We start from the raw sequence: 12,554 nt of genomic DNA, 5'->3' as shown, positions 1-12,554 counted from the left end.
TGACTTGTTTAGTAAAATTTTGACTAGATCGTAACTGTTACATTATCATTTACCAGAGTCAATATGTATTATTGAGTGCCTGTCTTGTGCAATTAACAACAATCAAACCACAAATTGTAATGATGTAATGAACTGATAGCTTTAGATTTTTTCCACGTAATCATAATAAATGATTGTAACTCTGATTTGAATGAACTCAGATGACTATCAATTTTTAGCAGTACCCAGATGTTCTGAAACAAGACTTTTAAGTGGTTTTGTACACACACACACACACACACACGCTTATTTGTGAGTGCATATGCACACCTATGCACTTTTGTGTGTGTGTGTGCATGTGTGTGTGTGTGTGCTTGTGATACACAGAGACTCATATATTGGGTATGAGATTTATACCTCAATTAAAAATTGAGACCTGTTAGGAATAACTTAAATAGATATGTTGTTAAAAGTGTTTTGGGGGCCGGGCGCGGTGGCTCAAGCCTGTAATCCCAGCACTTTGGGAGGCCGAGATGGGCGGATCACGAGGTCAGGAGATCGAGACCATCCTGGCTAACCCGGTGAAACCCCGTCTCTACTAAAAAATACAAAAAACTAGCCGGGCGAGGTGGCGGGCGCCTGTAGTCCCAACTACTTGGGAGGCTGAGGCAGGAGAATGGCGTGAACCCGGGAGGCAGAGCTTGCAGTGAGCTGAGATCCGGCCACTGCACTCCAGCCCGGGCGGCAGAGACTCCGTCTCAAAAAAAAAAAAAAAAAAAAAAAAAAAAAGTGTTTTGGGAAAACAAAATGACGTAATCAACTTTTTGAGAAAAAGATATGATTATTAATCAGTAAAATAATAAGCATGTTTATCCTGAACATTCTATTTACAAAAAGGAGAACATACCACAAAATGACATCTCATATTTACTTTTCAAAGTCAAGTAGATCAGATAAATCTGAGTATTTGTTTTGCTTAGGAATATTTAGATTTTTAGTGGTAAAAATTTAATCTGGGCTTTTAGAGTTATTTGCATTTTTCCAAACATTAACCTACTTTATAGTGTTTCCCCTCATATGCTTTTTTGTATAGCATCTCATACTAAAAATGATAAATTGCCCAAGAGCATGTACAATTGTTGCATAAAGCTGTTATATTCTGTTCTGGGTACTAAAATTAAAATTCGGAAGTCTCATTATGCCTTATGTACAGATTAAATCATGTCACTCTTTTAAGTTTTAAATTATTTATTTTCTTAAAGGAAAAAAATCCATTCCTTTTGTATAGCTCAGAAGATTAGAAAATCATAAGTATTTCTAATTATAAACAACTTGGTCTGCATTTGAAATTTAAATTTATAATAATTATTAGTATTCTAACCATTTTCATAGATTACAGAAGAGTATTGCCTTCACAATTTCCAAAATAAAAATAATAATAATAATAATAATAATGAAACAGGATCATATGGAAAAATAACCATTTTTTTTTGGAATGGACTTCATTTAACATTTAGTTGTCTGAATAATATTCTTCTGGTTTTTGATGCAACAGATTTTATACTATTTATGGAAATTGAACTATTCCAATATTTGTAGTATCTGCAAGTATGTTTTTAAAACATCCTGCTACCACATGGCTAACTTCTTCCATTTGGTTCACTGATAATGGAGTTACAACTAATGTATTCATAGCTTGATTTGTAGATTTTTCGCTCCCTTGTTTATTGATTCAGAGATAGAAATCAATGTGCCATAATCAGCCTAGGGAAAAAATCTTGAGTTTTATTTTTCAAGGGGTGAGGAAGTCTCAATCAGTATTATTTAATATTTGTGTCAAAACTTACAAGATGAATTAGATTACATGCTCATTAAACTAAGGGATGACTAGCGTGTTATTGTTAGAAGAACCAATGTTTACATGGCAGAGTAATTCATAAGATAGAAAATCAATTATTAATACATAAGACAGATTTCAGAGGAGTAAACACAAATTGTCCAGATAATAATTGGATAGATATATGATATGCCATACATCTTTTGGAAATCAAATATATTTATTATCTCAAAGGAGTTGTAGAAATTGTGTACTTCAATATTATAGTTGTTTTCAGATGAGTAAGCTGAGACTCAGATATGTGATATATCTTTCAAGTTAATTGCTCTACAATTCATATTACTCACTACGGTGGTAATAATAGATTTAGTCTGTCTTTATAATATTGAAATATCAGGAATACAAAAAGATTTAGGAAGCAAAGTTAAATAGTTGCTTTTATCAGTGCAGCTCTAAAGTATTTTTTAAAATAAGGTATTGGCTAGAATTGTTAGGAAATTTGGCTTATAGTGCTAAAACTCATGGCTCAGAGGTTCCAAACTTATAATTACGGCATTTAGTTAGTTATGATGAACTCCTTAGTAGAAAATGCACTCCTACTGTTATCCATTTTTCTTCTTTGTGAATGCTATTAGTCATGAGAGATTTAAATAGAGAGGTGAAAACAAAAGCAAAACATAGGAAGTCCGGATGATATAACACAAGTTATTACTATCATTAAAAGAGTAAATAAAGTTTTATATCCTATTAAAATAAGTCTAATCAAGCTTTGCCATTGAATATGAAAGATTCTATAACACATTAATAAAGATAAAATATGTAAAATATACACATATAAATAAATATTCAAGTAAAATACATAAATACATTTCTGTGTATAAGAATGAAAACTTAGTTACCAAACATTGAGTGAATTTGGCTTAAAATCTACAATAAATTTTGTGAATTCTGTTCACTAGAACAGCGGTCCCCAACCTTTCTGGCACCAGGGACCAGGTTCATGGAAGACAACTTTTCTACGAATGGGGTGGATGGGGGATTAGATTCTCACAAGGAACTCAGCAATCTAGATCCCTTGCATGCACAGTTCACAGATTCCTCCCATGCACAGTTCACAATAGGGTTTGCGCTCCTGTGAAAATGCAATGCCACCACTGCTCTGACAGTGTGCAGAGCTCAGATGGTAATGCTCCCTCACTAGCTGCTCACCTCCTGTTGTGCAATCAGGTTCCTAATGGCCACAGACTGATACTGGTCTGTGGCCTGGGGGTTGGAGACCCCTGAACTAAAGGACAATCAATTTCCCCAAAGCACAAAGCTAAATAAAACAAAGACTTTTCTTGAAAAATTATGCCAAAATTAAAGATGTGTCTATCTTTATCAATTATAAAATGCAGATATGTAATTTGCAAATAATGTTTAATGTGCTAATATGAAGCAGAGAACATTTTGCCAATTATTGTTATTAATGTCATCACCATCATCAACAGAATCATCCTACTATTAATAGCAAGCATCTAAATAGTACTTCCTATATACCTAGACAGTTAGACATTAGTATATAAAATACATATAATTAATGTATATTATTTATTAGTTACATGTAATTATATACAATTAATTTTAGTATATAGTTAATATACTAATATGTAAACTGAATCATCACTAGAACCTCTTGAAATAGAGTACCAAGAAGCTAAGAGGCCAGTAAGCAACAGGAATAAGATTCAAACTCAGCCAATATAACTCCACAGTATATACTCTTTATTCATTCATTAACAACAGATGCCATGTTACCATAGAAGCAATGTTTTCAACAGGCAGATTTCTGTTTTAGAGCTAACAAAAGTTAATGGTAGCTATTGTGTTCGAGGAAATAGGAATTGAACAATTCTGGTATACATGGATTTTTACTCAAAGGTTTCATCTAAGTTAATCTAAATCTGAATTTGAAAGCTACAATAGCTTATTTTAAAACCAGCATATTGCCATCTACTGCTGATAAAATTAAAATATGTTCCAGACTTGCATCAAATGGATTCATGTAGTTCAAGTGTTTATGGTAGATGCTAGTAGAAAAAGTAGGGAGGACTTCTAGATAGGAACCTCTAATTTTTATTAAACACAAAGCTTCAATTACATCCTGCTGGGACAGCACTTGACTTTTTGGTTGTACAGGAATGGGCCAGGCCCTATAAAAATACACATTTATCTGTCATTTTCCTTCCAGGTTACTTAAAAATATAAAACACACAATAACTTGACATGCCCTAAAACAAAAAGGGATAATCTATAACCATAAATTGAAACATATTCCAGTTTATTTTTCTCAAAAACCATGATTATCAACATGTCCATCATACACAAGTGCACAATATTTCTGTTTTGGATGTTTCCTGAAATATAGTTATCAGGAGTCAGAAGAAATGGTTACACCATTGAGTTGATGTCCTGCCCTAGAGTAGAAGTATATTTATGATAATGTAAGAAGAGAAACAATTATCCCTGCATTACACTACTTTCTAATGTAAAAATAATGTGATGTTTCCCAATCTCATCTCATGATAAAAAAGCTTATATTCATAATAATTGTAAAGCACTATGGAGCAGATGTTCTGGAGATGTTAGGTATCATTCATTAGCATTCTTATACTATATATAAGTCAAATACATTAAAGCAAAAACATAAAAGCGTACAACTAAAATAAGTCATGTACAGCTATGATAATGAATGAGCAGAGAAATACATTATTGCTATACAAGGAAAATATTGGGAAAATAATTGAATATATTAATTAATATAATTAGATATTACAATAGATACATTTTATTTAAAAAGCAGCTGTTGGAAAGGTATGGACTTTCAAATATATAATGGTATTTACTTACAATCAAGCCACTGTTTGCTTGCCTTTTTTCTCTGCCATGGATCCTTTTGTAGAAAATTCCGCCTGGATTAAACTGAGTACTCCAAATAATCATATCTCTTTGATAATATACATCCATCCCTGTTATTCTTGAATTATGTTCAATATGAGAAATTTGTTGATGATCGCCACTGTAGTTGAATGGATATATAAAACCCAGGATATCAGTGTCATTAGCAATGTAGAGAACTTGATCTTCAGAGCCTGGAGATTATTATAATAAAATACAAAAATAAAGTAAATTTCAACTAATGTTAAAAGCAATAATTGTACTTTTAAATGATCTTGAATTATTATTCTTAATACAGTTTTTCCTCAAAAATCAACCAGCTTTATATTATCTTTTAGTCTTTACGGCTTATTATTTCTGATATCCACTTATCTAAATATTTATAATAATTATTGATAGAGGTTTTCTAGTGCCAATCTTTCCTTGTGGCTAGAAATTATGTACATATAGATGTCCTTTATATGAAGAGAGATTATTATTTGATAAGTCACAATACAGTAGGTTATAATGCATCAATTGTCAATGTCCAGGTGCTATGTTGTATACTCATTAAGCTTCTAAAGTTTCTGAGTACTTAATTTATGAACCTGAGTGATCATTACTTTAGGCTAAGAAATAAAAATTAAGATATGAAGAATCTTCCTCTTACTGTATTTATACATCTTAAGTACTTATTAACTTTTAGCATAAAAAGATATCAGCATTTATTACATTAAAGTTCTATAATCTCTAAATTATCTAGAATCCTGCTAAGTGAAACATTCTAAATTTTTGACATCTACAATAGAATACTAAAGTCATTTTCATACTGACAAGTAAAACCCTAAAGCAAATGCCAAAAATATCAATTAAAATATTAATGAAGCCCTAAAGAGAGGTTGGATTGCAGATACAGTTTCTGCAAATAAATAATAATAAGAATACCCCATGAGATGCCTTTCAGCTCTGTAATGTTAATAGCTCTCATTAACATTATATAATGAATGAATGCTCATTATGTGTCAAACGCTATGTTAAGCCTTTCACAGTTTATCTTCACTTCTTATAACTATGGAAACTGAACTGAGGCTCAGACACTTTAGTGAATTCCTCGAGACCACACAGTCTAAAAGGTGCTGTGCTGGGATTCCAATCCAAGTATATCTAATGCTATAGCCCACAGCTGATCCATTATGTCATCCTTTTCTTCTTGTAATAACAATCTTATTATAATAATAATGTCCAATCATACCTTGCAGCTAACAATATTGAAGTTACAATATTATTTAGCATAAACATATGAATATTAAAATCTATACCTACAATTGCCCAGAACCATAGTTTATCATTTAATCTTTTTGTTTGTTTGTTTGTTTGCTTGTTTTTCTTTTTTTGAGATGGAATCTTGCTCTGTCACCCAGGCTGGAGTGCAGTGGTGCAATTCTGGTTCACTGCAACCTCTGCCTCCTGGGTTGAAGCGATTCTTCTGCATCAGCCTCCCAAGTAGCTGGGACTACAGGTGCACACCACCACGCCTGGCTAATTTCTGTATTTTTAATAGAGACGGGGTTTCACCATGTCGGTCAGGCTGTTCTTGAACTCCTGACCTCGTGATCCGCTTGCCTTGGCCTCCCAAGGTCCTGGGATTACAGGCGTGAGCTACTGCATCTGGCCTATCATTTAATCTTTTTAAAAAATAATATTAGTAAGTGGAGGAGTTCTAAATTTGAAAGAAAGATCTTGTTTTAAAACCCTTAAAATTCTTACTCAAAATTCCTTTCTCCTTATAATGCTAATGTTTAACCTTTTATTTTTATCCCAGGGGTATAATTTTTATCATATTCCCTTAGAGCAGACCATCAAGAGAGATACTTCACATTCTATCACACTGGCTTTTAAACTTTTACCCCTTTTGAAAAATTGTTTTGAACACTATGTGATTTTAACAGTAACCATGTATTTCATAGTCATTTCCATAAGCCATATAAGATTAAATTCATTAATATTAACTAATCAATTGGTCAAATTAATAATCATTAAAAATATTTTTATTTTATGAGAAATGAAGCTGTCACTGAAATGAAATAGCAAATGGTTTTCTCCATAAAATGTTTACAACAAAATTGTAATAGTATTTGTGATAGTGGTTATAATCTTACCTTTTGCTATGCAGGTGTTATTTCTTTCTTGAAAATTCTGGTCACACACACATTTATATGATCCTTCCACATTTATACATTGATGGGAACATGTGCCAAACACCAAACATTCATTGAGGTCTAGAAAAGAAGAGCTCAAAATAGCATCATCAGAACCCCAGTTCATACTCCTATTCTTACCACATTTCAAAAAAGCAAAATTATTTTTCTTTAACGTATTACTAGTTTTTATTGTCCTTTCACATGTTTAATCTGTGACTTGCAGTGCCATATTTGTGAAAGTATAATCATTTTTCACAATGTTTGTGCTAGAAGATTCATCAGTTGCCATTGCTTTTATTAATCCACTTAGAATATTAAAACATCAATTTCAAACTTCCCTGAGGCTTCTTTTTTTCTGTTTTAAAATGTTTACTTATTTTTTTACCTTTTAAATTCAAGGATACAAGTGCAGGTTTGCTACTAGATAAACTTGTACCCCCATTGGGGTTTGTTGTATAGATTTCCATTCACGCAAATAGACCTGCCTTGAGGTTTTCTTTTAAGCTGTTTGTGATGACCTACCTCCATGCCTTTGCAGATGTCATGGGCTATTCTTTCATCCTGTAATGCCCTTGCCCATGTTTCCATACAGAATTTCTACTCATCTTTCAAGATCCACCTGAAATAAAGCCTTCCTTGGTCTCCACGATATATGAGAGTGATGATTCATCACTAGTTCCTCCAGTCTTTGCTCTCCTGGTGTTTCTTTCTTACACTGTTGTTATATTTCAGGAATGTGGTTACATCATACCTTCTACTTGAATGTCAGTCCCTTGAGGACATAAATTATGATACATTCCTTTTTTATTGCCAGATTTTGCACAATGACTGGCAGAGAACAAAGATTTGGGTGCATCTCTAATACACTTCTGGACTCATATATATGAAGTGACTATGTAACAAGAAGGGCTGTATTGAGATTATGTGAATTAAGCAAGCAAAAAACTGCATGCCTATATATGAATACATAACTCTAAATCACGAGCATACATAAATAAATCACGGCAGTATTCATGTGATTTAATTAGAGTCATGTAGTTTGGCACATGACTCTAATTTTAAGGGCTTATGAAGAGCCAGGATTGAGGCCAGATTATTCTAGGGAACTGTCTAATCTTCCTCTCTTTTCCTTCTCTACTTTTGTGTTTAACCAGCATATTTCCCCTGCCTCATTTTATCACTTATAATCTCCTAATTACTTAATAAATCTGTGAGATAAATCCTTCCCTTGAATAAGAGAACTTAAGAATCGGCACAGTACGAATACCTATTTTTTGCGTAGCACACAACAAGGTTCTAAGGCTCAGTGGTAGTGACACTTGTAAATCACAACGTCAGGGCTTAAACTCAGGTTTTCTGATTTTGTTGACTTTACTGTGATACTTTGCCTAAGAACACATAAGTATTTTCAGGACAACACATTGCTATTTGATTGAAATGTAGAGTAAATAGATGCAGAAAACTGTATTTAGTTGTTTTTAATAAATATTTTACAGGAATGAAGTGGAACGCATCTTGTCAGTACTTAACCATCACAATTACAACAAATATTTCTGATTTGTTCAGCATCTGTAACTTTGAACAGGCAGTTATTTGTCATTATGGTTTCCCTTTGGTACAGAATCCAAATAAGCAATATTCTGCATGATTTGATAAAACCTCAACTTCCTCACTTGTCTCCATACTGGCCCAAAGCATCATTTTCTCCTCATCTCTAGAAAGCCTGGATCATGAGGTTTTGAAGGGGATGGAGGAATTCCACACATGCCTAGTACCCAAAACAGTACCTGGCACTCAGCAACTGTTAATCCCTTTCTACTTTCTTCCATCATTCCTCTTTACTTTTTTCCCTTTAGATATTCTAATTGAAGTGTTTGGGCTTTAACATCAAACAGCAATTTCTTATGCATTTTTTTCAGATACATAAGTGAAGGGTACAAACACAATTAAATTTTTGGATTATAGAATCCAAGTTGTCTTACCCTTCTTCGACACTGAAATAGAACTATTTTAATAGATGAACATTTTATTAGAGTTCAGAAGTTACTCATTTGTCCTACAAAATAATATGAAAAAGTAGATTCATAGCAACTTAAAATAAAGAATGTAGTGTGCAGGTTATATTTGCTGTGGAATACAATTAAAAATTAAGAAAAGTTGAAGAATATAATTTCTAAATTTAGTACATACATACAGAAAAAATCCACTCACAAATGAATATTAGAAAATAAATGTTATGAAATTAAAATCTTGAAAGAATTGTGTATGTGTGTGTGTTTATATGTAATTGATAGAGCCTTGGAAAAATAAATACCATAGTTTGAAAGATAATTCATTTGTTAACTAAAATACAGGAAACCTAGATTGTCAGCTTTCAATCTCACGGTAATGGAAAAATCAAATGTCACGAATAATCCAAATACACATATAACTCAAAATGTAGATAAACATGACATGACTACACTTATCCCCCTTTTGGGTGAGTAGAATCAATTCATTTAAATAATTCCATTTTGATTAACACAAAGTAAAATCATTTTTCTTAGCCCCAAAATATCACAGAGAGACATAACAAAAGCAAGCTGGTAGGTAAAAGCATTTGAAGACTTGAATTTAGCCTGGATAAGCCAGACTTAGTTATTTTAAGTTTGGCTGTACTTACAATAATGTGAATATGAATACAAATAGCAGTTTTATTGGAGAAACTTGCAGAAAGTGCATATGGGTCTGTATTTCATGGTTCTATAGTTAGAACACTGATGTAGATTATATTTACTTACTTACTATAAGATTTTGGCTATCCTACATGCTCAATTTTTAAATGATCTCAAGTAAGTTGACAGATTTATGTAGATCCTGACTTTGAATTTTTAAAGACACATTATGATCTATTTAAAACATGATTTTAGGACAAAAGCCCATGCCTCTCTAAATGTGATTTACCTATTTCAGTATTGCAAATGCCACACTCAAGAGAAATGGGTCATCATAAACATATTTTTTTTTCATGAAGCAAGACTAATTCTCCAATAGTTCCTGAACCAGCAATTTCATTATTTGCATTTCAAAACAGTATTGTAGCAATAGAATTGAAATTCCTGCAGCTCTGAATTTGCTATAGAAAAAGCTTTGTAGCCTCTGTCGTGGTTAGCTTAGCTCCACAAACAAACAAGCTCTTGACCCCAGAGACTTTCATTCTCATAAGTGAAATGGTATCCCGTAGATAGACATCATTTTGATGAAAATCAATCCCCTATGATTTCACAATTTAGAAGTCTTGGGAGTCTTTTCATAACCCAAAGATTTACGAGCAAGCTGTTGAGGAAAAGTACTCTACCTTCACATTGTCTGTGTTTCATGTTTCTCTGAAATCCAGGCTTACAGCGACAGAAAACAGATGTTTTTATTTGGTTACAATTTGCATCGTCTCCACATGGATTCACATTATCTTCACAGGTATATTCAGTAGGAGCTGGGATTTAAAAATATTATCAAAACTAATATAATTCTAATTCCTGAAGTGGGGAGTTTACTTTTTAAAAATATTTGAAATGGTATTGATTACTCCATAGATAACTATTTTTGAGTATATAAGGTTAAGGTCTTCTCTCCATATAAGCCCCATGTCTTATAAATGTATAGAAGTATAAAAACTGAATTCATTAACATTAAATACAGATTAGACCAAGCTGCTAACAGCTGATATTTAGGGTTGCTCTTAAGCTATAATATACTTTTTAAAAGTAAGTCAGGAGTCAATGATTCTAATGACAGGCTATCTTTATTACAGTACCATATATAAGTACTACACCCTTCTCTGAGAGCCAAAGCATTTCCTATAAGCTACTTAGAAATTGAGGCATTTATTGCTAACCTACGCTTAATATTTGTAAACTCAATCAAGGGTACTGCTAAGTTACTCAAGCAAGTTGGCTAAATCAGCAGTTTAAATTTCATTTTTTTATGCTGGACAGACATATGAAGAGTAACACTTGAGTGTGTAATGTGCTCAGAATGGTTGTTTATAAGCTGCAACGTTCTGGGACAGACAAAAAGTTACTTGTAATTTCCAGGAGAGCAGTTGCAATTTTACTGCTTTATCTCCCATTCAGGAAAACATTTTAAAAAATCTTCTCTTTTAAATAAATGAGAGGGACATTATTATAAGGATAACATTATATTATCTCTAAGTTACTTAAATCAAATTTTTGACAAATATGAGAACTTTATTATAATTGTAACTATTATTTGTCCCCACTGACTTGAATATTTTACAATTAGTTAAAATAGGTCAGTGGCATGATACCACGGTTTAGACACATGTAGCCATATCCTGGTGGGTATTGCTTCATCCCTAAGTTAGGAACATTTAGATGCATAAATAAAAATAAAAGAAAAGATCCAAAAGTAGGAAATATTGTGTGACTTCTGTAAGCAAACTGAATTTAGGATCATAAATTTAATTATTTTTATCTAATACAAAAAAGTCAAATGCCAAGCATTAGTTAAATATAAACTATTCACAATCAGGATGTAATAACTCAAGTATCATGGCACCCGAGCTAAAAAAAAAAAAAAAAAAAAAAAAAAAAAAAACCACATCTTCTATAAGAATGATTTGGCAATGGATTAATTTTTTTAAAAAATCATTGACTAAATTAAGACCTTTACTACCATTCAACTAAATATCACTGTTTATAAAATTTAAAAACACTACATTTGTCTAAGACAAATTACTAAATGATATAGATTACATTGCTGACATCAATTTCTATATCTGAATATTGATTTCTCAGCTTCTGCTTTAACAAGGGTACTCTTTACAAAGTCAACCTTGTCCACTTCATACTGTCTGAAATTAACTTAAGTAGTATTCTAAGGTTGCTTTGGCAAAGGTTTTTGAAAAAGGGCATCAGTAAAGCATATTTTGAAGAGCAATATTTACATCCAGAAAATTTTAGTCATATACAAGCAGAAGTTAGACTTGTGTATCCCGGTACTTTGCTTAACAGAAAACAAGCTCACCTATTCTGCATCCTTGCTCATCTGAACCATCTCCGCAGTCATCAAGTCGATCACACTGGAGATCCATAGGGATGCATTTTTTATTACTACAAGCAAATTCATCCTTTTTACAAGGCCTTGCTTTATATGTCAGCTTACCTATAGAGGCATACAAAAAATGATTAGTGCTCCACAGAATCAAAACACACTATTGAGCATGTAATATCTCTAAAATTTTACTAACTACTATGAAAAACATGGGTTTATAATTCGTGATTTGAAGCTCTCAAGGTCAAATTTTTTTTTTGTTTGTTTGTTTGTTGTTGTTTTTTTTTGTTTTTTGTTTTTTGAGACGGAGTCTCGTTCTGTCGCCCAGGCTGGAGTGCAGTGGCGCGATCTCGGCTCACTGCAAGCTCCGCCTCCTGGGTTTACGCCATTCTCCTGCCTCAGCCTCCTGAGTAGCTGGGACTACAGGCGCCCGCCACCGCGCCCGGCTAATTTTTTGTATTTTTAGTAGAGACGGGGTTTCACCGTGGTCTCGATCTCCTGACCTTGTGATCCGCCCGCCTCGGCCTCCCAAAGTGCTGCGATTACAGGCGTGAGCCACCGCGCCCGGC

The 12,554-nt window shown here is 33.0% G+C and overlaps 1 protein-coding gene across 3 annotated transcripts in view; it reads right to left on the bottom strand.

The window, feature by feature from the left end:
* Positions 1–12,554, bottom strand: part of LRP1B (LDL receptor related protein 1B) — a 1,933,102-nt gene that overhangs the window by 117,427 nt on the left and 1,803,121 nt on the right. For 2 of the 3 annotated variants that reach the window (XM_050752792.1, XM_050752793.1), the window contains exons 74-77: positions 11,959–12,096; positions 10,271–10,405; positions 6,892–7,011; positions 4,706–4,947 (exon numbers count right to left, since the gene is read on the bottom strand). In XM_050752792.1, the coding sequence (XP_050608749.1) occupies positions 4,706–4,947; positions 6,892–7,011; positions 10,271–10,405; positions 11,959–12,096 (635 nt within the window). Of the gene's footprint in view, positions 1–4,705; positions 4,948–6,891; positions 7,012–10,270; positions 10,406–11,958; positions 12,097–12,554 lie in introns of those variants that run through there. The other variant, XM_050752794.1, reaches the window with a different exon arrangement.

The sequence above is a fragment of the Macaca thibetana genome, chromosome 12 (genome assembly GCF_024542745.1).
Source record: "Macaca thibetana thibetana isolate TM-01 chromosome 12, ASM2454274v1, whole genome shotgun sequence".
In the NCBI taxonomy this organism is placed as follows: Eukaryota; Metazoa; Chordata; class Mammalia; order Primates; family Cercopithecidae; genus Macaca; species Macaca thibetana.
This window is presented reverse-complemented; position numbering and strand designations above follow the sequence as displayed.